The sequence below is a fragment of the Odocoileus virginianus genome, chromosome 25 (assembly GCF_023699985.2).
Source record: "Odocoileus virginianus isolate 20LAN1187 ecotype Illinois chromosome 25, Ovbor_1.2, whole genome shotgun sequence".
In the NCBI taxonomy this organism is placed as follows: domain Eukaryota; kingdom Metazoa; phylum Chordata; class Mammalia; order Artiodactyla; family Cervidae; genus Odocoileus; species Odocoileus virginianus.
The window spans coordinates 50483732-50511076 of record NC_069698.1 but is presented as its reverse complement, the minus strand read 5'-3'; the positions used below and the strand labels follow the sequence as shown (position 1 = coordinate 50511076).

The 27345-nt window shown below is 42.7% G+C and overlaps 1 protein-coding gene across 3 annotated transcripts; it reads right to left on the bottom strand.

The window, feature by feature from the left end:
* IFNAR1 (interferon alpha and beta receptor subunit 1) lies at positions 1-27345 on the bottom strand. Of its 3 annotated transcripts, XM_020888234.2 has the most exons (11): positions 27102-27345; positions 21214-21334; positions 15384-15565; positions 12995-13152; positions 12759-12900; positions 11080-11194; positions 8055-8254; positions 7789-7946; positions 5229-5379; positions 4591-4736; positions 1-3402 (listed from the first exon to the last, which is right to left on the bottom strand). In XM_020888234.2, the coding sequence occupies exons 1-11, from the start codon at positions 27169-27171 to the stop codon at positions 3163-3165; spliced, it is 1683 nt and encodes a 560-aa protein (XP_020743893.2). In that variant the 5' UTR covers positions 27172-27345; the 3' UTR covers positions 1-3162. The 3 variants fall into 3 exon arrangements, with proteins under 3 accessions (XP_020743893.2, XP_070311284.1, XP_070311283.1); XM_070455183.1 differs by lacking the exon at positions 21214-21334 and having other exon boundaries at positions 27102-27199; XM_070455182.1 differs by lacking the exons at positions 15384-15565; positions 27102-27345 and having other exon boundaries at positions 21214-21302.

The window sequence follows — 27345 nt, the reverse complement described above, 5'->3', positions numbered from 1 at the left end:
TTTTGGCCTCAGTGTTTATTACAGAAACTGTTAAACTGTTTAAAAAAGAATGGCAGTGGGCATTAAGACAAAGTACACACGAAAGAAGATACAAATACTGGCAACACTGGCTGCGCTTTCATAGAAACACTGGAAATAAAGCCATGTCCTTCTATACCTCAATAAGACACACAAACAGAAACACCCGCTTGGTTCAAATTTTAGGTTTCCGTCACTTGACAATTATTTCCTATGCACTTTTTCCGCACGAGGCACTGCACTCTGGTAGGTACTGGGGATACAGTGCTAAGTGTATATTCCTGGGCTCACAGAGCTTCTGGTCCCCGGGCAGGGGCAGACAGACACCAGATGAAACGAACACAAACGTGCCACGTAGTACAAGGGCTACAGGGATGGGGAGGAGGTAGGAAAAGTTTCTGTACACTTCCAAATTCTTAGGAGCAATCTGAGGCTGCTTTGAAGGTAGGTTTGAGGAAAAGATGTTATACAAACTCTCTCTATACATATACTTAAAAAAATTTATTTGAAAGTGCTGGGTCTTAGTTGTGGCATGTAGGATCTAGTTTCCCTGACCAGGGATCAAACCTGGGGCCCTTGCATTGGGAGCTTAGTCTTACCCACTGGACCACCAAGAAGTCCTTAAATTTATATTTTTGAATTAACTTCATATGTTGCAAATTTCTGGTCAAGATTTTGAAGTTCATAGTTCTAGAGCAGCATTTACCCTTTTCTAACTAGAACCTATGCTAAGTCTTTATGGATGTACTAGTGGCACAGTAGCCAGTATCATGCGTGTGTACATGTATGTTTACAGATCCATGTCACTATGTATATATTAATCTATATTACATATGAATACATGATTTCTGGCTGTAACGACACAAATCTTCTACATAAATGCTTAGATTATATTCAGCCTCTCCAAGAGCTATCAGTATCACAGATCTGAGGAAGTTTATTGCTGCTCTCAAGTATATAGTATTTGCGAGCAAACTATTTTTTCAGAAAAAAATACCATTTTACAAGCAAACACATCCTGATTAAGCTACATGTGGACCACAATGAAGAATGGGATGGAACTGCATTTTCAGGTCTGCAAGATGCAGCAAAACGGAGGGGTTTTTGTTCGAGGCCACTCAGATGCTTGTTCATTGAAAACCACAGGGCATCTTAAATCCCAAAGACACGCATACTCCCACATTCAGGGACCTAGCGAATTCAGCAGCGTCTCTGCCTTATAATGCCCTAGTTTTCCCTCTGCCACGTCCCACAAAGGCACTGTTCCTAGTCCGAAGCAGCATTTTTCCTGGGGAAAATCCCAGGCCCGAGTGCGGGGCAGGCTGGCAGCCCTGACCCAGCGCAGAAGACATCGGGGGCGGGGTCCTCTGGACAGTGACAATTTCCCACGGATGGACGGGACCTTTCCCAGCGAAGGGCCAACCCTGATCTGCTGTAAACCAAACGCCTCTGGTCAGAGGATCAGAGGTGCGTTTGGGTCCCTGGAAGAATTCTGCAGCAGAGAATGGCCCTGGTGGGGGCCCCCGACCCGTGTGCTCCCCGAGGGGCTGAAGGGAGGCCCAAGTGAACACAAGGTGCTCTGGAGAGGACAGGCGGGTGTCACAGGCCTTCCCAGCTGCTTTCAACCTCTTCTTCCACCCAGAAGACCCCGCAGACTACTCCAAACGAGCCCAGCCGGACCTGATGCGCTGGGTGGTGGCATCTCTCTTCCCTCTCAGTTCCGCTGCAATGACTGAAGCTGAGAACTTGGCGTCAGAGGTAGCCAGAATTCCTACGCTTCCTTTCTCTGCAGGAGCTCCACGAACAAGCCCAAATAGCAAAATCATTTAAACATAAGCTATAGATGCCTTTAAGAGGTAGTACATAATTTTAAAAAATTAGGTTTCCTTCCTAGTTCATTTCCTCCCACACTTTGATGATAAATAACTTGAGTGCATGCAGGCTAGCGGAAGTGATAGCTGAATACTGCCCCACAGTGGACAGACACTGGCCTGCTCTTAAGAAATGACACAGATAGCCATGAAAGCAAACGCCGCCCCTCAGGATGTTAGCAATCAAAAGTTGACGATACACATTCTTCTTTTTCACTAAAGCCACCTGCTTCTTTCCCACTGACTCACTCTACTCTGTCAGTAGCATTTTCTGATCCCAAGACTTTATATACACTGTCACTAATGTCACACACTCCCATATCTTGAGATAACAGTAACTTCTCTACTCAGACTGTTTCCCATTTCTCTGTAATTTTAGGGATTATGCCTTCTAATCAGAAGCTACTGTCCTAATGTTCTGAAACAGGAAGGCTTAACATACATATAGCAAAAGATGACATGGTTTTAATCCTAAACTGTGGAAGGGATGGGTGACTGTGATGTAGAGGCTAATGTAATTGGTATGCATGCATGCACGCCCAGTTGCTTCAGTCGTGTCCGACTCTCTGCGACCTTGTGGACTGTAGCCCACCAGGCTCCTCCATCTATGGTATTTTCCAGGCATGAATACTGGAGTGGGTTGCCATGCCTTCCTCTAAAGGATCTTCCCAACCCAAGGACTGAACCCACATCTCTTGCAACTGGTATAAATGTGATTGGTATAAACAGAATTCCCCTGAAAATCTCTAAGGACCATGTTTCTGGCATCTGCAGCTGTTTTCCAGAGTAAGCTATTTTTTCAGAAAATCAAGTGATGGTGGTATTCAAGTTCTTCTTTGAACAAGACCAAATATTCTAAATACCTCCTGAAAAATAGTGAAGTGTAATGCTGCGAGGGAGAAGGAACGATGATGCACAGTGACCACACCAGCTGACGGGAACACAAGCACCCCAAACCCCTGACAGGACAGTGGTGCTTAAGGTAACGCAAGGGAGCCAGAGGGCCTCTTCCTGATTTAACGCCTCTCATCCAAGGCAGGTCCAATGACAGGTCTTTCAAGACTTGACACATGGCAAAGAATCCAGAAAACTTCTCGAAACTCATTTTAAATAGTGAAGGGCTTGCCTGTATTTTTAGGACCTGTGATCTGAAGACGGTTTTTCTTCCTCTGCATGGGCAAACTTCTTTTGACAGTTATTGAGAAGAGGAAAAAGCCCAGGCTCCCACTCTGACTCTTGCAAGACTCCCTAATGTTTTAGGGTTTGTTCCTGGTCACACACTGTCCTGTTGCAGAAACTCTTCACTTATTTTACTTCCACTGTTTTCATCTTCATTTGAATAGTTTCCTGAATCTTGACTAGTTTGGGAATTGTACTTTTTGTGAACTTCATCAATTTCATTAGTCTCTTCTATTTCAGTAATAATGCTTGCATTTTCAATTATAAAACATCTTTCCGTTTGTTCCTCAGAAGTAGAAAGGAGTAGATTCTTTAGTGGCTGATCAGAGAAATACTAATTCAAAAGGGAAAGAACAGAAACAGATTATTTAAAAGAACAAAAAGTAGTTTTCAAGTTCCAATAAGCTTCAGTTTCTTAAATCCTTTATCCATCTTTAGACATGCAGATTAAAAAGCGAGCTAAGAGCATATCCACTGCACTACCGTGTTTAGAATAAAAGCACCACCAGTGAGGTCACATGCATCTCAGTACTGTTCTGGGAATTATCCAAAGAGTTTCTAAGGAAGTCCACTGTGCTGTGAGGGGTAGGAGGTGGAAGAGCGTGGTGGGTAAGGAAGCAATGGGAGGGCACTGGGGTTGGGGACATTTTATTGTGAAATAATAAAAATGCTGGTACCCAATCCGAAAACATCCAGAAGAAGCACAAGGGAGAAGTTAACTTTTCGCCAGTTGGGCTAAGAGTAATGAGCTGCTGTAACCTGCTAATCTTACAGTTCTTTAAAGAACAGCTTTGAATTAGAAGAGCATATAGAAATGACACTAGAAAACTCAGGGATAAGAGGGTGAAACAGCACGTGGGCACAGAGCACGGGCACAGTGGCGGGTCTTTCTAGTCTCCCTCCCTCGCCCCTCACAGATCCACAGGATGGTGCTGCTTTATAGCTACGGGCACTTGCGCAAGTGCTCACAACTGAGCTACGCAGGTTCACAGCCAGTGAGTGCAAACACACTACAGCCTCCATCTCCAAAGCCTGTGAACCTGAAACAAGGCAGGCGTCCAGGTGAAGACGCCACCCCTCAGGGCAGTGTCCACGCTGACGGTCATCACTTCGTGCTTTCACTATAACTATGCCAACAGCAAGGACGTGCCAACCAAAACACCGAGGTGCTGCGAGAGGAGATGCATGTTTCTCTATCTTGTTTTCTGTGATTTCATCCACAAAATAAAGTTTTTGCACTGGCAACAATGTTTTAACCTTTTTGGGAATATAGGTTGTAAAACAAGTGCCACAGCAGCTACACTGCCAGAAAAATAAGGACACATCCTACTATTCCATGTTACATTCCATTAAATGACTGCTTCTGAAGTTAGTTTTATGAAACTCTGAAGGAAAAAACCCAGGTCAGTCTGTATTATTTTTTGAATATCAGGAACACATTTATATTCTGTTGAAATCAAATATATTTCCCTTTCATTTTTAGAAAAATCCAGCTAGCTGTTGACCAAGAAAAGTAACCTACCTCATCAACAGAGGAAGGAGGTTTACTTGATGGAAAGAATACATAATTGACACCTCTCAAGAAGAGTCTCACAACATAAATGACCACAGGAAGAGAAAACAATGCAGTGCAAATTCCAGCTTTAAGCCAGGTTTTGGAAGTGTCTCCTAAAAAAGAAACAAATAGTGTTTAGCATCAATATAGGTTTTGACACCCAACTACATTAAGACTGCTGACAGTTTGTGTGAAAGAAATACAGCCATGTGAAAGGAAGTTTACATTCTGTTAAATAATACCAATAACATAAAAAATTCACAACTAAGGGATTTCCACATGATAATTATATCAAAGGTTATATAAAAAATAAGTCTCATTAAATTCTAAGAGTAATAAAAGAAATTAATTATGTGGGTATGCATGAAATATAAAGCATGCAAAAACCACTGAACTAAGTTGAGTATTAAAAATATTTTCTAAAACTCAGTGTGAAGTTTTGTGAAGGTCAGTGTGAAGCTCTGATTTTGACTCACATAGTTGAAGAAAATACTCTCTATATTTTTGCGGCAAAACACAAATATTTTACAGGTTTCAACAAATTGGTTATTTTTTATTAAATCTGGTGACATTAAAAAAGAAAAAGTATAATAAAAGATCCTGACCTGGTTTTGTTTTCTCACACACAGTATCACTAAAACTGCTGCTTTTATTCCGCCTGTCATTTTCAATGAGTGCTCTGGCTTTGACACAATACACAGTCAGTGGTTTCAAGTCAAGAAAGGTAAATTCGGTTCTTTTCTCTAGAACTTTTCTCTATAAAAAAATAAGTAAATCATTGATAAAATTTAGAACCCCAAGAAATCATAGAGGGAATATTTGTTTTCTGAATTCTTCATATATTCATTCTAAGATTAGCCTCTCCCAAACACTTGGTTGGTATATTTTAAGAAATATAAATTTATTTTGGACAACAAAACAATTACCAAACTCAAAAGTGAAACAATGCTGCTGCCAAAAGAATACCATATAGTCCTAAGACAACTCGAAGTTATTTTATCAGTACATAAGGATTTGGCTGAATTACCATCGCGTTTCCTCTGGTTAGTGGCAGAACAATTAAGTGCAGGGGGGTCTGGTCTCAAACTGCCTGTATCAAGGTGTTACTTACAGCTATGTAGCCTTAGGCGAGTTATTTAATTTCCCTGGGCCCTATTCCCAGATCTGTAAAGTGAGGGAGATTACTACTCCTCTTGGTATGAGCCAGCTGTTGCTTGTCCTGTTACTGTGGTGTAACAAAACATGCCAAGGGCAAAACACCAGTGTGCAATGTGGTGTGACAAAACAGCCCTGGCTCAAAATGCATTTTTCTTTTTTTCAAAAGAACTAAACTTTTTATTTTGTATTGGGGTACAGCCAATTAACAGTGCTGTGAGAGTTTCAGGTGGACAGCAAAGGGGCTCAGCCACACATGCACATGTATATAGAACGTATTTGTTTCTGTTACTCGTGAGCGGATTGGCCGGGGGAGCTCTCTCTGAGGCAGTGGATCACACTCAGGTGTGCTCCACAATCTCTTGTCCGCCTTGGCCCACAGGCCACATGGAGCTTGCTTTCCTCTTGGCAAATGGGAGAAGCGCAAGAGCCAAGTCAAAACACAAAGGTGCACTTAAGGCCTCAGTCATACCACATCCACTCAAGTTTCACTGCATACAGCCCAGCATCAGCGAAGCAGTAATGGATACTCCATCCCAAGTATTTGCTGAAGAGTAATTTAATCGATCCAACTGTCTGGCAGGGTTGCTTGGAAGACTGACTGAGACAATTCATATAAAATACTTGGCCTGGTACCAGATACATAATGAGTATCCAATAAATATGAGCTGTTATTATGACTGTAATTATTGATGTCTTACCCAGCATAAGACAGGATGGCAAACAAAGGTTATTGAATCTCAATCTGTCAAGCAATGTGGTAGGTATTTCCATAAATACTACCTCATTTTAAACCTTATAAACATCTGTTAAAAAAAAATTAAGTTGCTATGACCCCCGCCACTTTAGAGAAGAGAAAAGGAAGTTTCAGTGGCTAAGCACCTTGCCTAAGGTTACACCATTTGGTAGTCTGAGACACAAATTCAGGTTTTCCAGATCTAGGGAGGACTTAGTGAAAGTGAAGTTTCTCAGCTGTGTCTGACTCTTTGCAGCCCCATGGACTGTAGCCTGCTAGGCTCGTCTGTCCATGGGATTTTCCAGGCAAGGGTCCTGGAGTGGGTTGCCATTCCCTCCTCCAGGGGCTCTTCCCAGCGCAGGGCTAACCTGCGCGACGGTCACAGCCTTCAGACAGGCGAAATGAGAGTGTCCGAATCACTGGACTTTCCATAGATTTTTGGCAGGAAATGAAGGTACAAAATTCACCAACTTAACTGTACAGATTTTTAAAGGCTGATTCCTTGACGGTAATTCCACAGGGAAAAGTGATCTAGGTATAATATGGATTATCTGATGTGCATTAGCCTGTCAGTGGTTTCTGAATTTTAGGGTCACAAAGCATGATAACAGCCAAGAGTCTTTTGTCCCCTAAAAACCAGTTTTTGTCCTCATGGAGGTGCCCTGATGTCTGGCACTACATGGAGGTAGTCTGGGTTGTCATACCTGGGAGGGAGGGCTACCGGCACCTAGGGAGGAGTGGGGAGGGGTATTGCTCGCCATCCTATAATGCACAAGGCAGCTCCTGCAACTAATCGTCCAACCCAAATGTCAGCAGTGCTGAGAAACCCTGGTTCATGAATACCTGAGGATCATGGTAAAAATTCCTGAGTTCTACCCTCAGAGATTCTGACTGAGTACAAATGAACTCAGGATCTGAATTTTAGAAAGTAGCTGGGGGTACTTTTCTGGTGGTCCAGTGGTTAGGACCTCATGCTTCTACTTCAGGGCAGACAAGTTCCCTTCCCTGATCAGGCAACTAAGGTTCTGCATGCCACTTGGTGAGGCCAAAAAACCCCCCCAAACCAACAACAACTAACTGGGGCTCAGACGCAGCTGACCGTAACTCTTACCACGTAAAACATGAAATGCCAATTTCTTCCTGTCGAAAATATATGAGTTAATCATATAGCCTAAAAGTTTAAAAATTTCCCTGCAATTTTAACTTCAAGCTTTGCTTATTCAAATCATAGTCATAACTCTGAGTTATAAACCTGTACTACACAGTCTATTTACCTCAGCATTTGAAGTGTTTTCCCAAAAAATTACTTCATAAATTAGTGGGTAGAGCTGATTCACAGACATGTTTTCAGACTCTTCTGAAGCACCGACACTGACATGCAGTGAATCATCAGTAATGGATTTCAAGCTGATGACTGGAGGAAATATGACAGCTAGGAAAAAAAATGTGTAAAGACACAAAGTACAAATTAGACTACAAAACAATCGTTAAGAATTCATACTTGGAGAATCACAAAATAAAATAAAAACTATTGGCTTACTTTTCATTTCAATATAAAATTTCTTCTCTTCAGACCAAAAAGATGTACCATTTCCATTAGATGCTTGTACACGGACATAGTAAATTCCATTTGGGAAAGCATCTCGAGGAAAGACACAGCGGGTAGTTGTGACATTTTCACAGTTCAGTATTTGTTTCCATTTGTCTGAATGTTTCCCAGGAATCTTTTTAAAAAAGGCACTTTAAGACAAAAAGATGTTTTTCATTTCAAACACATTAGTTCAGTAAACATGTACTGAGTACCTGTAATAGGCCAGACACTCTGTTAGGGGTCAAAGTTACAGAGATAAATTGTCCTCACCCTTGGGAAACAGCAAAGTGGAAAAGATACGTGCACAAAAGAAAACCAGAGACCTTGCTCAAGCGTGTGATAAGGAAGTAGTGTGAAGGGTTTGCTCATGCTGGTGCACAAAAACAACTGCTAAATTTTCAGGAATGTTACCAGCTAGCTGTTAAATGGAGCCACTGTTAAAAGTTACATAAACTTACAAATAAATATGTTGTATGAAAAACTAAAGTAATAAAAATGCAAAACTCATCTTGTCCCAATTGTTTTCCCTACATTTTATCTATGCTCAATGCTATTTACATCTATCATGTCTGAACAGTAGAATATGGTGGGAGGTTTACTGTGCCTCTTTCCAACTTCATGTCCAGTGGACAGACATGCTGCTGGGAGCCTGAAAGTGGCCACAGCAGGATTAGCTGTGTTATAAAACCCGGCCAACACTAAAGTAAAGCTTTTTCCTTCTGGAAGGCCAGCTGCTAGACGTGTACCCGCGGGTCAGTGCTGAGACACACACCAGGGTTCTGAGAGCAAGTCTGAACAGTCAGAGCAGGCCTGGAGAAGTTAACAGACTGCTCAGAGACCAACAGCTCCAAGCATCTCAGTTCAAGCCCGCAACCACGGCAGCCTCCAAGCTGGCTCCCTCGTCTGCAGTCCCCCACACCACACACCATGTGGCCACTGTCACGCTCATGGAACACAGGCCTCATGTTACCCATCGCTCAACACCGGAGCCCCAGTGGCACTCAAACGCCTGGAGCAGAGTCTAAGGCAAAGCCTGACTTTACTCCATCCTGTTAACTCCATGCTCCCTCTCGCTGCTCTCCCAGGCCCAGTGTTCTGCTTTTCTCGAAGCAGGGCTTCCCCTCTCGTAGGCAAAATTCCAAACCGGCCCCCAAGATTCCTACCCTCTGGTGCATGAGCCCAACATCATCCCCTCCTCTGAGTGCGGGCAGGCAGAACCCATGAACTCTTGATTAGGTTACATTAGTTGGCAAAGGTGAAGGAATTTTACAAATGAAATCAAGTTCCCAAGCCAGTGGACTTTGAGTTAATCACATGAGAGTCTATCCTGGTGGGGCCTAACCTGATCAGATGAGCCTTTAAAGGAGGGTCTAGGGGGCAGAGATTGTCTCTGTTGACGGCCTCTGAGGCAGCAGGCCACCATTCGTTCTATAGCTGTCAGAAATGGATTCTACCAACCACCACGTGAGCTTAGGAGACACCACGAGACAGCCTGGATGAGACAGCAGTCCTGGCTGACACCCTGATCACAGCCTTGTGAGACCCCGAGCAGAGGACCCTGCTAAGCCACACCTGAATTCCTGACCCAAAGTCACTGAGAGATAATAAGCTGTGTTTTTTAAGCTGCTGAGTTTGTGCTAGTTTACTACAGAGCAAAAGGAAATGGATTCCTCCTCGTTACCCTGATCTGATTTGGTCTCTTCATATCCAAGCTTTCCCGTGTAGTGTAGCCCCAGCCTGGAACGCCCTCTCTCGTCATTGAAAAACACATGACTCAACAACAATCAAGGCCTCCTTCACAAAACCTCTCCTTCCAAGTGGCTTCTGTGGACTCTGGTCCTGCACATACCTCTACATTTCTGACCTCCTGCAACCTTTGTTATTTGTACTCCACACATGAATGCATTTATTATCCAGACCTGTTGCAGGGTGGAGAGGAATCAATTGCAGCAGTATCGACTTCCCTTCTCCCTCACTTTTTCTCTGTCTTTTTAGTCTCTTTCCTCTCACTCTTTCTTCCCTACCTGACCTACACTCGCCTCTAGTCCCACGATTCCTCTGCCCTCAGTACCTCTTTCTTTGTAGTCCCCCTTTCCTGCCAGAGTTCACGTCACCTTCTACTTGATTATCCTCTTCTCTTCTCCCTCTCCTTTTACCCTCTCCAGTTTTCCAATCAACATGAACTATACCCAGTCCTCTTTCACTCATGTCGTGCTGAGCTTTACTCCTGTTTGGCTGGTCTCTACTCAGGCACACAGAGCACAGTTCTCTCTGACTTCCTTAGTTTCCCACTAATCACTAAGGAATCTGCCAAAGTCATTACAACATTCAAGACAGTAGGAGACTGACCTGAACTGAACTAGACTGAGTGACTGGACTGAGATCATTTCAAAGACTCATGGAAGGAGTGGGTTTTGAAGAAAATATCTCGGTCATGTGTCAAGAATTCCAGACCGAGGAAATAACACATGTAATTAGAATCATACCTTTAAAAAAAGAGCCAGTAAGTCCCTGTGGCTCAGACGGTAAAGAAGCTGCCTGCAATGCAGGAGACGTGGGCTCATTTCCTGGGTCAGGAAGATCCCCTGGAGAAGGGAATGGCCACACACTCCAGTATCCTTAGGGGAGAGTTCCATGGACAGAGGAGGCTGGTGGGTTACAGTCCATGGGGTCACAAAGAATTGGGCATGACTGAATGACTAACATCTACTAAGGACACTAGATATTATAATACACCCATTTCATAAGTAAAGAAACTGAGGCCCAAAGAAGTGACTGGGTCTCAGTGATACTGCAGATGGTTACTGGCAGAGCTGGGACTAGAATTAAACAGCCCAGTTCCAATGCATCATAACCGCCTTTCCATCAGGCCGAATGTGTGCAGAGAACAACAGGTAGCTGAAGCAGAGTGAAAAGAAACCTCACACACTGCGCAAAAATAAGCTGCAAAAGGACATTATGGGACAGAACTTACCGGAGCCACTGAGCTCGAAAAGTTGTGTTTTCATACGGGTAATCCCACTTAAGAACACAGACCTGGTTGTCAGCATTTATTTGTATATTTTCTGGTGAAGGCACATTACGTCTCTCTAGACGACAAGGAATAGACAAGAAAGCACACACATTTACTCTAGTGAGATAACAGATGGCAAGAATCCTTAATAGAATGGGCAAGAAGAGAAAAGGCTTGTATCTTATCATTATGAGGTAACAGCTAAATAAATTACGGTGTGTATTCACACAAGGTAATACTACACAGCCATTTAGAAGAATGGGATAGATCTATATGTGTTGACATAAAAAGAGAGCCTCAATATATTGGGTTAGACAAGCAAGAAAATATACCCAACAGGACTTTATTTTTTATTTTTTTAAACTTTTTATTTTGTTTGGGGTATAGCAGGTTAATAATGCTATGACAGTTTTGGGTGAACAGTGAAGGGACCTGGAGATACACGCACATGCTACCTACTCTCCCCCAAACTCCCCTACCATCAGTGCTGCCGCGTGACACTGAGCAGAGCTCCATGTGCGGCACAGCAGGCCCTTGCTGGTGATCCATTTTACATACAGCAGAGTGCACACAGAACCTTATTCCTTAATTCAAATGACAGAACACCCCAAAACTGGAAGTCTGAGTATATGCTAGTATAAGCCCTGAAGAAACACAGGAAAGGTTGTACATACACTGCTGGGGATGCTTGACTCTGGTGAACAGAATGGGGTCAGGAAGCAGGAGAGGAGATCTTTCCTTTAACTCCCTTCTACAGTGCTTGATTTTAAGAACAAAGCATATTAAATCTATAATTAAAGTAATAAATTCAAGTTCCTACCCTTAAACCTTAATTGTTGGCAAGATGCCACAGATAAAATGCATCAGGATGCTTTCATAATTTAACATTTCACCTATAGACATATGCTTTTTGGAATACTAACTGCTTTTCTAATGACTATCTCCCCTTCTCATGGATTCTGAACAAGTAAAAACAATTTCTGTAATTAGAAAGTACTTGGACTTTTACACAGAATTTTCATTACTGTTTACTTGAGACAAAAACCCCAAATAACACTGTTGCTTGTGTAAATGCTGTTAAAATATTTTTGAAAAAAAAAAAAGTATTTCTTTTTAATTGGAGGATAATAGCTTTACAATATTGCTTTGGATTCTGCCATACATCAACATGAGAATGTTTTTGTTTTGATGTCTACTAAACCAACACAAAAAATTCAGCAACTATGGGAAAAATGCCAAAATTAAAAGGCTGCCAATTAATTAATAGATTGCAAGGAGATCAAACGAGTCAATCCTAAAGGAAATCAGCCTTGAATATTCATTGGAAGGACTGTTGCTGAAGCTGAAGCTCCAACACTTTGGCCACCTGATGAAAAGAGCTGACTCACTGGAAAAGACCCTGATGTTGGGAAAAGATTGAAGGCAAAAGGTGACGAAGGCAGCAGAGGATGAGATGGTTAGTGTCACCAACTCAATGGACATAAATCTGAGCAAACAAAGGGAGGTAGTGGAGGACAGAGGAGCTTGGTGGGCTATAGTCCATATGGTTGCAAAGAGTCAGACACAACTTAGCAACTGAACAACAACAAACAACTTATATATATATAGTAACTGAACTAAAAGCAAAACTTCCTTCTTACCTGTGGTATTTATACAATACACTGGACTATAGTAACCAACTCTACTTTGTAAAGGCAGTTCTGCTTTAACTTTTAAACAATAAGTAATCTCTGGTGACAGTTTATAAATTTTATCTTCGGGATAAACAGTTTCAGTTCTTTCCTAAAAAAGAGAAGTCTGTTCTTTAAAAAAAGTCAAATTTTACAATTAATTCAAGTCATTCTTCTCTCACATCAAACATAAAAATAATGCTTACTTCTAGACTTGAAGAGTTTTTCCAGATAACGACGCTATATCTAAAGTTTAAACGATCTGTAGCCCACATGATACTATCTTCTGTTCCAGGGGGAGAGATGCTCAGTATTATTGCCTTATCTTCAGCTTCTAAATGCACATCTGGGGGACCAATCTGAGCTGTGAAAATCAAAATATTTACTATGTAAATTCACTAATACAAGTCAAAACATTCATACAATAAATAATTCTAAGCACTTAAATATGTGCCTGGCATCTAAAAAGGAGACAATCCCTCTTGCAGCTTACACTTTAGTGGGAAATGTGGCCAACAATCCCAAATAAACAAATATATATAATAATGCCATGCATACTGTAAGAAGAAATGAAGTAATATAAAGGGACAGAGAAGGGCAGCAACGACTGTTTTAGGTGAGTAAGCGAGGAGAAGGCTCCCCGAGATGCTCGAGCTGAGGCCTGAAGGAGGTGAGGTCAAACTTGGCAGGCTGAAAGGGCCCCAGGACAGAGACCCTGAGATGGGAACGTGCTCACCATTTTCAGGAGACACTAGGGGGCGCTCGAGTACCCGGGTAGTAGAAAATGAGAACGGAGAGGCAGCTAGACTCTGGGTAAGAGGCAGAACTTGTAGTCTGGATTTGTAAGGTCGCCAATTACATCTGTCCTGATTTACATTTAGGAAAGACCACCCCCGGTAGCATGTCAGGAAGTGGGAAAGCTCCTGGGCAGATGAGAGCGGCCAGGGGACGGCTGATGCCGGGCTGGAAGTAAGAAGCGATCTGATCGCTTGGAATCTGTTGATGGACTGCATGGAGGATGAAAGAGAGGTATCAAAGGTGATGCCAGGGCTCCTGGCCTGAGCAAATATTAGGTGATATCATTAACAGAGATGGCAAAAACTGCAAGAAGATCAGGTCTGGAGAAGGGAAAGCTAGAACTCTGGCCATTTTTAATTTGGGACGAGGGACTTCCCTGGCGGGGAATCCACCTTCTAAAGCAGGGGACATGGGTTTGATCCCTGGTCCGGGAAGATTCTAGATGCCTTGGAATAACTAAGCGCGTGTGCCGCAACTACTGAAGCCTGAGCATCTAGACCCTGTGCTCTGCAACAGAAGCCACCGCAATGAGAAGCCCAAGCACCGCAACTGAAGAAGTAGCCCCCACCTGCCCATGAGAAGCAATGAAGATCCAGCATGGCCAACTATAAATAAATAAAAATTTTAGAAGAGTTTTTTGAGATGACTTTCAGACCTATAAGTGGAGATGCTGACTAGAGAGTGGGTGATGCAGCTCTCTAAGGTAAGGAGAAGGGGATGTAAACAGAGGGCTGAGAGCACGGAGAGTATTGAAAGCCATACGATTCCTGGTGGAGGTTGCGTTGAGAAGAGGTTCAATGGCGGAGCCCTGCAGACTGAGGCCCGCTGCCGTCCAACATTTTAAGATCTGGGGGACAAGAAGAAACTGGCAAAGGAGCAACCAGGGAGCAGGAGGAGAGCCTGGAAAGCGCAGGGCCCGTGAGAACTGAGAGGGAAGGGCTTCACGCGGAAGGGAGTAAATCCACTTGGCACTGTCGAGGTCAAGGTGACCTCGGCAAGAGTGGTCTTAGTGTCGTGATGGGGAACAAAGCTCGAACCAGGAGGGCTGGAGAGGGAGTGGGAGGGAAAGTGTACAGAGAGGGGGTACCAATCATCCTTGTGTGAGTTATGGAATAGGTGGTGGTTCTTGAACTTTCTGGTCTTGGGATCCCTTACACTCTTAAGAGAAACTGAGGGTCCTAAAGAGCTCTTGTTTACATGGGCTGTGTCTTTGAATGTTCAGCATACCAGACGTCAAAATTGATAAAAATGTAAAATATCTATCAATTCATTAAAAAACAGTAATGATGAAACCTATTGCATGATAATAAATGACTGCATTTCTCAAAACAAACAAGCCAAAAAACTTAGTGAGATGAGTGGTGTTCATCTCACATTTTGTTCAAATCTCTTTAATGTCTGGTCTAATAAAGAAGACAGCTGTGTCTCACACCTACTTCTGCCATCACCAGCCACCATCTCCTATCAAACAGCCTCTAGAAAACTCCAGGGTACACCCACGACAGAATGAAGATGAAAAAGGCAAGTAAGTTTTATTAAGTAAGTTTCCACTAGGAAAATGGTTTTGAATTGATAGATCTCTTGGAGACCACACTCTGAGAACCACCACTAGAAGGAAAGCACGAAAATGAAGTCATAGCAGGAAGGAGATACCAGTTTAAGGGAATCTTTGTTCTTTTTGTTTTTTTTAAAGATGGGAGATTTTATATTATGCAAATGAATGGGCTTGGGAAGTGAGCTGTGCTGGTAATATTTAATAAAGAATTCAATATAATTCAGCTGGCAACTTTTTCTTACCTTCTAGAAATGGTACAAATGGTTCAACCTCATACCATATAGAAGTGTTGTTTCCTTCTTCTGCTCTTATGCGCAATTCAATTTTTTCAAAAACATTTTTAAGCTCGACCGAAGAAAAGTTGCATTTGGTACTAGCAGTATTTTGACACCCAGGCAATTTTTTCCAGTTATCCGTCCCTAGTCTTCAAAATAAAAAAGCAAATGAATGAATGAACATTATAAATACAAGAGTGACAAACATGTTTTGTTTTGACACTAACGTTATAAAGCTAGTGTGTGTGTTAGTCTCTCAGTCGTGTCTGACTCTTTCAATCCCATGAACTGTGGCCCACCAGGCTCCTCTGTCTGTGGGATTCTCCAGGCAAGAATAAGGGAGTGGGTTGCCATTTCCTCCTCCAGATCTTCCTGACCCAGGGACGGAACCTATGTCTGCTGTGTCTCCTGCACTGGCAGGTGGATTCTTTACCACTGGAGTCACTAGGGAAGGCTCTAAGCTAGGGGAAGTAGTTATTTCTTCTACTTGAGTTAATGTTTTCACAATATTTTTGTGGGTAACATTCTACTATTCTTTTTCATTGCATATACAACCAAGTTATTATTTATACAGTGGAATCATTCTAACATACAGTTAACTTCATAAAGTTCTGTAATTCTGTGGGTGGTTGCATTAGGATTTCAAAGAAACAGAGAAAGAACCCTTAAGATGAAAGAAGACTTAGTGTTGGCTCTGTTAAAAACAGTTGTGTCACTTTCGGCCAACTGCTTTCTATTCTGGATCCTCTCTTCCTTACTGAAAAATTGGAAACTGGATTTGATTCCCTTCTGATCTTCTCCTAGGAAGAGATTTACTAGCCCTAAGCAAGACCTCAGAATCAGTATGGTTTGAGAATTTCCTCTGCTCTCTTCAAAACCAAACCATCCCTCTGCATACTGATCTCTGTAATTCCTTCTATGACACCACCAGAAACAAAGAACTTACCATGTTAACATAAGCTAACAAACTTCTCAATGTGGACTCAGTCCATCACGAAGCAAGCTTAAGTGACTGATACTGGACTTTTTTTTAAAGCACCTGAAGAAATCAAGTTGACACAGGGTGCCTAAAACAAAAAGGCCATGCTGCCACAAAGAGGAGAGGAGGCTGAAGTGAAGGTGAGCAACAGAAAACAAATACTAGATTCCAAGATTTTTGCTTATGGAAAGCCCTGTCTGCCTCATACCAAACAGGGGAACTAACCTCTGAGAAGACATTTTTGTTAAGCCTAATTCATAGTTCTAGCATTAGCTCATTTTTATACATTATAAACCTCATTTTAAAGATGCTAAAGTGTCTTTAACAAAAAACTAAAGGATGGACTTCCCCGGTGGTCCAGTGGTTAGGAGTCTGCCTGCCAGTGGAGGGAACATGGGTTCTATCCCTAGTCTGGGAAGTTTCCAAGGCAACTGGGACCTATGCACCACAACTACTGAAGACCTCATGCCTAGAGCCTGTGCTCTGCAAAAAGATAGCCCCAACTTGCCAAAACTAGAGAAAACCCATGTGCAGCGACAAAGACCCAGTGCAGCCAAAAATAAATAAAAATTGTTTAAAAAGCTAAGTATGTTCTTTACTAAAAGCTAATAGAAACTAGGAGTGATTTTTTTGTGCTGACTCCAACTCAAGTATACCTTATTTTTCAAAGAAAAGAAACATTTTTAAGAAGTTGCCAATAATAAACACTACCATATGGGCACACTTCATTCCTGGTGAGTCTGCCCTTCTAACTTTACCTACTTAGACTTGGCATTAGTAACACCTTAGTTAAGTTTTTAATGCTCACAACCTTTTATTAAATTATCAAAAATAACTCACAAATAACAGCACAACAGTGGAGTACCCAAAAATGCTATGGCATTGCTACAATTCTGTTCAGAAAAATAACTTGTCTGGATAGAAATCCTTCATGAAGCTTTTGGAAATCATGACTGGCAGCCTGATTGCCAGTTGTTTGCATATGCGGCACACATGATATTCCCTCACTCAGGACATCCTTTGCCTAGAAATGTCAGTCTCCTGAGACTGTATACGCAACATGTGGACAAGTCTGGATTTAGACAGAAAAATCACAGTGGTAAGAAGTGCTTCCAAACAGAATGACCTGCGTCAAGAAGTTGTGACTTCCCTTTCACAAGCAGTAATAATACCTTAATTTACATGCAAATCTTCCTGAGAAACTTCTCTACATCAGAATCTATTTTTATTTATTTTTTAAAAATTAACTTATTTTACTTTACAACATTGTATTGGTTTTGCCATACAGAATCTATTTTAAAAATTTAGATTTTAAACATCTAAACCAAAATTCAGTACCCTCCATGTCATTTATTAGAAAATACAGTTCTAGAGAAATCAGGAGATATAAGGACGTCTGGGAAGTGGGAATGGTGCAGACTTCTTTCAATCATGGGCACAGACGGTCGAAATAAAATGAGCTCCAGGCAAAAAGCCAGTAATGCATCTCTTGTTACCTGGAGAGCTCTTATTATAAGCAGAAAACCTTACAAAAAGTTTGTACCTAAGCCCTGATATGGTTTCAACCCACCTTCACTCCACATCTGTCCTTCCTGCTAGGGAGACACAGCTACTCCCTCTATTATAATTGCTTCTGCATGTAAGGGAGCTATTGCAGCTTCTTTTACATTTTCTTTAAAAAAAACTTTACCATATATAGTACTTAGATCAGAGTAGAAATATAATTTGAAAAATAAATATGCAACCAATAGAAAATTCATTTCATGAAACCAGTGTCATAATAAAACTTCATGCCCTCTTTGTCTCTCCTATTCACTAATGTAATCCCAAGCACTGAGGAGTTTGGCATAAAAGGCAATCACTATTTGTTGAATGAACACACCACGCTACCTAACATCACCATACATTTTGTAATGAAAAAAGCCTTTTAAAAGCTTTGGCTGTGCCAGCGCTTCGCTGCTGCCTGCGGGCTTTCTCTGGTTGTGGCGAACGGGCAGCCTCCCGTGGCGGTGCACGGGCTCCCCTGCCGTGGCTTCTCTTGCTGTGAGCACAGGCTCCGGCCTGTGGGCTTTCGTGGCTGGGGCTCTGGGGCTCGAGTGTGGGCTCAGTAGTTGTGGCGCATGGGCCCAGCTGCCTCACAGCACGTGGAATCTTCCCAGACCAGGGATCAAACCAGTGTCCCCTACACTGCACGTGGACTCTTAACCACTGGACCACCAGGGAAGCCCCGTCATAATACATTTTAGATGTCAGTCACAAACACTGAGGGCTTCCAGGTGGCTCAGTGATAAAGAATCTGCCCCCCACAATGCAGGAGACGTGGATTTGAACCTTGGGTTGGAAGATCCCCTGGAGTAGGGCATGGCAACCCACTCCAGTATTCTTGCCTGGAGAATCCCATGGACAGAGGAGCCTGGCAGGCTAGAGTCCTGGCGGTTGCAAAATCAGACATGACGGAGCAACTAAATAACAATGCAAACAATGATGTCTTAGGTGGTGTATATTCTACAGGCATTGGCATCCCAGTAGCTTATTCATGGGTCTGTGCATCATTTATCATCAGTGATGTGTCTTATGTTCTGAGAAATACTGTACTGAAAAATGTGTCTGCTGCTGATATTAACCTCACTTTTCTTGATCACATACTCTGTACCACTGTTCTGTGTACTTTATACACAATTAACAACACTTGCAACAGGCTTCTGTGTTAGATGCTTCATCATTGGGGTGTCCCAGACCAGTCTGCCTGGCACTGTCCTGCTTTAAATTTGTTGTTGCAGCTTATATAAAATCAAGTGCTTCTGTTCACTCTCAGAAGTATCTTGGTTTGAAAGATAAATTACATGTGGTCATATGAGTTGTTTATCTTTACTTCACAGATAAGGAAACTGATAGAGTAAGTAGCAGAGGATGGACTAAAACCCAAGCAGAACCAACTCATCGGAAAAGACCCTGATGCTGGGAAAGACTGAGGGCAGGAGGAGAAGTGGGTGACAGAGGATGAGATGGTTGGATGGCATCACAGACTCAATAGACATGAATTTGAGCAAACTCAGGGAGATAGTGAAGGACAGGGAAGCCTGGTGTGCTGCAGTTCATGGGATTGCAAAAAGCTGGACTCGACTGAGCAACTCAACAAGCCTGGCTCAAGCTCATACTACACGATACCATACCAACTGCTGAACTGGCTCTCCAAACTTGTAACCTGGCATATTCTTACAAGGCAAGTGCTTATAGAGCTAGCAGAACAGAAAAGAGAAAGAACAGAATAAGAACACTGAAACAGTGCCCTGGACCAAAGTCAGAACGAAGAGTAAGAGATTATCATGAATTAGAGAAGTTAATAAAAACAACAGAATGTGTGAAGCAACAAGAACATGAGATCACTGTCTATGGCTCTGCTCTTTTAATACAAGGGTCATTTTAAATAAAGGAATATGAAATAATCTCCATTATGCCTAAAAAATAGTTTAATAAGAACTAAGGCAAAGAATAAAATTGGTAACAAAACTCAAAGTTCAATTTAAAGAAAATTTCTAGAGATGAAAAATTTTACATGATCAGTTCTGAGGAAAACAATATCTAGTGTGTGTATACATATATACCCTTGAACAACATGGGTCTGAACTATGTGAGCCCACTTACACGCAGATTTCTTTCAGTAAATACACACTTTACAGTATTCTAAGATCTAGGTGTGGGTGAATCCATGGATGCAGATATGAAGAGTCTACTGTGAAGTTATACTCAGATTTCTGACTGCAGCCAGCAGGGGCAGTGGGTAGAAGCAGTGGGTTAGGCACCCCTGTTCCCGCCATTGTTCAAGGGTTGGCTGTACACACACACACACACTAACAGCTTATTCACAATCAACTAGAGAACAACTGGGGCTTCCCAGATGGCTCAGTGATAAAGAATCTGTCTGCCCATGCAGGAGATAGGAGATGCGGGCTCAATTCCTGGGTCAAGAAGATCCTCTGGAGAAGGAAATGGCAACCCACTTCAGTCTTCTCGCCTACAAAAATCCCATGGAGAGAGGAGCCTGGCGGGTTACAGGCCGTGGAGTTGCAAAGAGTTGGACACTGAGCAACTGAGCGCACACACACGCAGAGAACAGCAGGGCTGCGGCTGAAGTGGCGGAACCCTGGTTCTAGAGACCACACCCTGTTTCTTCTTGCCTGACTCCCTGCCTGCTCTTGGGACAGGGGTCACAGTGAGCAGACAGGCCTTTAGGACCTTCCTCTTTCCTTCAGTAACCCTTTCTTCTGCCAACTCCGTCTGCCTATCCTCTTGGCAATCGTTAGGTGGAAAGTTAGCCCCAGGGAGGAGGCAGAAACTCCAGAAACACTGTGGAAGTGCAGGGCGCAGTACACTGATACTCAGCCAGGATATCTAGAACTAAGACTTTGTGCATGATGGAGAAAAGAGGAAAACCTGACCACAGAAGACCTCGTGGCTGATTCCAAGACAGTGGCTAGGCTTTTAGGGACAGTCTCCCATATTCTCAGGGTATGCTCTAGGTCAGACCCTAATTTCTGTTTAAAGAAGCTGGAGCATCCAGAACAGAGAAGATATGGTTGTGGGCTACAGAAGTCTGCTAGCACAGTCCCCGAAATCTCTTGCTTCAAAACCTGAAGATGAAGTCTGAACTCTTAGACTAAGACTCTAATCATAAAAAAGACGTTATACTTATTATGCGAAACTGCCACATATTTTCTTTAAAAAAGAGGAAAAACCAAACGTTTCCCAAATTTGAAAATTTATGGTGTAAAAATGATAAAAATTATTCAGCAGATCCCTGAGTATAGAGTAACGTACATCTGATAATCTGCTGAAAAAGTCACATTCCTGACAGACTCACTGCTGCTGTTCCACTTCAGGAAAAAATTGTCATCAATGATGTGGATCTCGACATTTTCAGGCTTCAGATTTGCTTCCCCTGTCAAGATAATAAGACAGAAGACAGTTACACAGACACACTATACAGTTATATGTACATACATGCTATAGATATTTTTTAAAATATCATTCTTTCCTTGACATCACTGACTGGACAGTGAATACATTTAACTATAACAAAATTAAGTAGATAAATCTAAAAAAAGACCTAGTGCTTGTTGTCAGCATGGGAAAGCTGCTAATTACATCTACCTCTGCATTCAAGAGAACTGGAAAACAGTTGAGGTTTTTATTTTTTTTTTTTTTTGGTTGAGGTTTTTAAAATCTATAAAAAGCAAATATTATATGTCAATTATATCTCCATAAAGGTGGCAAAAACGAACGAACTGTAGAAAGGTAATTGTCTTTTAACTGGGAAAAAAGTCTGTGTATAAAAATAGCATTTTTCTTTTGTCTTACAAGTGATACTGACGTAAAGGATATGGGCTCGACTGTTTAACAGCCTCAACTTGGTTTTTCTCACATACTGTGTTCAAACAGGGATATACTCTGACACAGAACTGAACAGATGTGGTTTCAGAACTGACAACTATTCACAGAAGCCAAACATTCACATACAAAGTTGATAAGAGATGAAAGTTTATTATGTCAGCCAGGTCCTACAGGACCCTGAAAAGATCTTGCCTGCTCAACATATCAAGTCTGAGCCCTTCTGTTTATTTTACAGATTTCCATCTAGAGACCTATTTCATTTCCTATACTGTTAAAAAAATGTGAAGTATAGTTGATTTACCATACTGTGTTAGTTTCAGGTGGACAGCACATGACTTGGTGACATGTACATGTTTATATTTATGCTTCTAGTACAAAGCTGCCGCCGGCTGGACGCTCTCTCTCTTCTGGCTCTTCCTTTTTGGCCCCCCACCCAAACAGCTTTTCTCTTCCTGACCACCCAAACCCTCCAAGACCCAGCTCAAGCTTGCCCTCCAAGAGAAAACCTTTCTCAAACACTGCAGCAAATGCCAACCTTGCTTTCTTTTCACACTGCACCATCAATCTGCACCACTCAATTTTACACTGAAGCAGATGTACTCAGCATGGTACTGACATCTAGTAGGCTCTCAAAACTTGATGCGTGAAGGTGAAGATGTCTTTTTAAAAATTGCTTCCTTATGTTTAACACAACTTCTAACCAGAATGCAAGTTCCTTAAGGCAGGGTCTATATAGCTTCAAACTTAATCGGCATTTCTCAGTGTCCTCAGACTAATGCTGAGTTTACAAGAACTTTTTCCACATCACAGAAGACTGATCTTTCACTATGATAAATTGCAATTTATCATACAGTATTTCTGCCACAGGACAAGGATGCTATCTCCTATAGACTTTCTACCATAGGGGTGGATAACCAACAAAGTTCTATTGTATAGCACACGGAACACTGCTCAATGTTTTGTGGCAGCCTGGATAGGAGAAGGGGTTTAGGGAAGAACGGGAATATGTACGGATGAATGCCTTCACTGTTCACCTGAAACTATCACAACACTGATAATCGGCTACACCCCAATATAAAATGTTTCTGGTGTTAAAAAACATGAAAATAAATATATACATAAAGAAATACATTGTTCCAGTCATGTATGGATGTGAGAGTTGGGCTATAAAGAAAGCTGGGTGCCGAAGAATTGATGCTTTTGAAATGTGGTATTGGGAGATCCAACAAGGAGATCCAACCAGTCCATCCTAAAGGAAACCCGTCCTGAATATCCACTGGAAGGACTGATGCTGAAGCTGAAACTCCAATATTTTGGCCACCTGATGTGAAGAACTGACTCACTGGAAAAGACCCTGATGCTGGGAAAGAGTGAAGGTGGGAGAAGAAGGGGACGATAGAGGATGAGATGGTTGGATGGCATCACTGACTCAATGGACATGAGGATGAGTCAACTCCAGGAGTGGGTGATGGACAAGGAGGCCTGGCATCCATCGGGTCGCAAAGAGTTGGATACGACTGAGCGACTGAACTGAACTGAAAAAAAGAACTTTAAAAAAATGGACTGCTGCCTCTACTTTCCAGTTAAGAGTTATTACGGTACGGAGTCAAAGAGGGAGATGCCTGAGAAAACATTTTCTGAATTTTTTTTAATTTGGGGAGGTATTAGTTGAGTCTCCCCACCCTCAATTACGTATTTTACACTTGTATTCTCTGAGGCTTCACTACCAAATAGAATTACTTCCCTTTATCACACTCTAAACTTAATTCCATGCCAAGCTGTTGGATTTTTAGATTTTATGCAGCCAAAAGAGAGCAACTGGGTTTATGGCGTTAATAAAAGGTTTGATGGCATATTTAGTCTCCAGCCCAGAATACTCTAATTCTAGTAGTTCTTGGCCTTGAGAGAGGATTAGGACATCTGATACCCAGGGTACAGCCAGACATTTCCTTAGGGATGAAATCCTTCTGTTCTAATGGAAGGAGACCCTGGAGTTACAGGCATCTTGGCTTTTACGAGACCAACAAATGTCCTTGGGATTCTCCAGGCAAGAATACTGGAACTGGTAGCCATTCCCTTCTCTAGGGGATCTTCCCAACCCAGGAATTGACCCCGGTTCTCCTGTACTACAGGCAGATTCTTTACCAGCTGAGCTACCAGGCATGGACAGGGACTTGGAAATAGTTATTAAATAAGATTTTAGAGTTCATAGATTTTGTTCTATTGGACTTCCCTAGTGGCTCAGTAAAATATCAGCAACAGCCCTTTACTAATAGTTTACTTCAACCTTTAGCATGTAAAATATATTAATGGGGAGCTGCATGCGTGTGTGCTCAGTTGCTTCAGTTGTGTTTGACTCTCTGTGACCCCATGTAGCCGGCTAGGCTCCTCTGTCCATGGAATTTCCCAGGCAAGAATACTGAAGTGGGTTGCCACACCCTGCTCCAGGGGATCTTTCTGACCCAGGGATCGAACTTGAATCTCCTGAGTTTCCCGAAGTGCAGGCGGATTCCTTATGTACTGAGCTACCAGGGAAGCCCTAAATGGGCATGTAATCCAATACTTTTTATACAATTGGTTGTTTCCAGCCCTTCAGACTCCTACTGATGACTAGAAACAGTTTACTGTATTTTCAAGTCTGACATAAACCCAAACACATACCATCTATACAAATATAAATTTCCTACCATATTTTGGATAGTTTTCTTAGACTAGGATCTCAGAGCTGCATTTACTAGGTTTGAAAGTACAAATATTTTGATTACTTTGGAACACAGAGCAATATTATGATCTCAGGTCACGGTTAACATTACATTTAGTTTTGAACATTACTCTTTCTTTGTGAAAAAAGTAGATTAGTTAATTGAAAGAGAACTAAGTCCTTAACATACAGGTGGATAAACAAGACCAAATTGTGTGGTCTTCAGAAAATAGCTAGCCATAAGCCCCAGGGCTCTGGGGCCAGATTTTCAGGGTCTGATTTCCCCCTAAAGCACAGGCTAGCTATATGACCTCAGCCTGCTCCTCTATAAAATGAGGATAATGGTGCTCAGCTTTATTCTGAAAGCTAAATGAGTTTGTACTTTTAAAACACTTAAGGGAGGGGGAATCGGGATGGGGAACACATGTAAATCCATGGCTGATTCATGTCAATGTATGGCAAAAACCACTACAATATTGTAAAGTAATTAGCCTCCAACTAATAAAAATAAATGGGAAAAAAATAAAATATTATCCGGATTACAAAAAAAAAATAATAAAACACTTAAGAGTAGTGTCTGGTACGTAGTTGAGAGCAAAAAATGCCAGTTGTGTATGAAGTTTACTTTAGCTCTCCTCTAATACAGATTAAAAAATTATGATCTAATGAACAGCTTCCTGGAATGTTAATTTTACATGAAAATTCTGGGCAAATTCTTTTGATATGAAAGCAAACATGAGTTAATGCAAAATATTCATGAACAAAAAACTCCAAAGAAATTATCAGGGGTTTCACCAGGACCCTAGAACCCATATATTATATACTATATTTGTGAGACAGTCTGAGAAATAGGTGTGAAACATAATAAAGGAAACCTCATTTAAAATGAAGTCAGGAGGCCAGAAGCCAGAGCCCTCAAGTATGTTCACTCACCAGCAATTCCAGACTCCAAAAGGAAAAATTCTCTCCCAGCAACCAGTGCAGACAATTCGAAAAATAGCACGGCCCCGAACTCTCACCTTCAATCAATGGAATTTCGTTTAAAACAACCCTCCCAACTTCCTTCTTTTGCTCTATAAAGTAATGTTCTTCTCCTTTCCTTGTTGGACTTGGCTATGGTTTTTGCTGTAGCTTCTTGTTGTTTTTAGTCACTAAATCGTATCTGACTCTTGTGATTAGGTGGTCTGTAGCCAACCAGGCTCGTCTGTCCATGGGATTTTCCCAGCCCACTGGAGAGGGCTGCCCTTTCCTTCTCCAGGGGATCTTCTCGATCCAGGGATCAAACTCATGGCTCCTGTACAGGCAAGTGGATTCTTTACCAGTGAGCCATCTGGGAAGCCCTTGCTATAAGCTTGCTTGCCCTAAATTGCAATTCCTCTGCTATTCTGGAAGAAACCCGTTATGTTGGTAAAAACATATTTTTTGGACAAGATAGATAGGATACCATGTACCCCAGAAAATCAGGGTATGATTTTCAAAGCAAATAAGTATTTAAGGCTTACCAGGTGTCACTAGTGGTAAAGAACCTACCTGCCAATGTAGCTAAAGATACTGAGTTGGGAAGATCCCTTGGAGGAGAGCATGGCAACCCATTCCAGTATTCTTGCCTGGAGAAACCCACAGACAGAGGAGCCTGGTGGGCTACAGTCCATGAAGTCACAAAGAGTTGAACAGGGCTGAAGTGACTTAGCAAGCATGCAGGTGGCCTCACCAACTCCCGGATTTCTGCTCTGTTGCGAGGCCCTGTTTGTCTTTGGTATTTCTTCTCGCTACAAAGTCAATCTTATAATAGCTGCTATTTCCCCCATGTATCTCCCCGCTAAATTAAGAAAAGCGGCAAATTAGCTTGGTGGCTCCCAGCCTTCCTATTTGGCCATATTTTTATTATTATTATTAGACTGATTGAATCCTGAGGGCACAGAAATCCTTGCACACCTTACTGGGCATTTACCCGTGGGATCAAGAACTGTCTACTGAATGGAGGAGACCAGCAGCGCAGCTCTAAGCCTTGTTTATTATGAAACGGGGCAGTGGAGCTGCCTGACTTTTCGGAAGGAAACAAACTGGTCACCAGAGCTGTGCACACCCAGCCCTGCGGGGGTTGGGGGCGGGCAGCAGGCACAGGCAGGCAGGGGTGGCGACGACGGCGCCCCCGAGCAAGCGGCTGGGGAAGAATTTCGAACATGACTTTCTGTTCTTTCATTTTTGGAAGGACCGATGCTGAAACTCCAAATCCAGAACTGACTCCTTAGAAAAGACCCTGAGGCTGGGAAAGATTGAAGGCGGGAGAAAGGGACGACAGAGGATGAGACGGCTGGATGGCATCATCGACTCGATGGACAAGAGTTTGAGTAAGCTCCGGGAGATAGTGAAGGACAGGGTGGCCTGGCATGCTGCGGTCCATGGGGTAGCAGAGAGTCGGACACGACTGAGCGGCTGAAACTGAAGTTTGATTTTTGAGTCCGTTTCAATAAGGCGCTGCGACCGCGGACAACCAGAGGTCTCTCACCGAGGGCGTCTGTCCCTCCACCCCCGTCCCCAGGGCCAAGGTTTCCCGCGCTGCCGCCGCCGCCGCAGTCCAGCTGACGAGGCAGGGCCGGAACCCCTCTCTCACCTGAAGCGGCTGGCAGCACCCACCGCCCAGCGACCAGCATCAGGGTCGTCGCGCCCAGGAGCGCGAGCATCGTCCGCTGGCCGCCGGCAGCCCTCCAGTCACATCCTTCGGCCACCCACCACCGCCGCCGGCACAGCGCGATGGAGACTGAGGCGCCCAGGCCGTCCCGCCAAGGCCAGCGGCCCACGTCCGCCGCGTCCCCTCGAGCCGCTCTGGCCCCGCCCACTCCGCGTCGGCCCTTCCC

Bases quoted from the DNA above. Each gene is read 5' to 3' on its own strand.
- IFNAR1 (XM_020888234.2), bottom strand. From the start codon at position 27,171: ATGCTCGCGCTCCTGGGCGCGACGACCCTGATGCTGGTCGCTGGGCGG. The intron at 21,335-27,101 runs GTGAGAGAGGGG...TTATCTTGACAG, and splicing joins GGTGCTGCCAGCCGCTTCAG to GGGAAGCAAATCTGAAGCCT. The intron at 13,153-15,383 runs GTAAGAAAAAGT...TGATTTTCACAG, and splicing joins ATTTGTACCATTTCTAGAAG to CTCAGATTGGTCCCCCAGAT.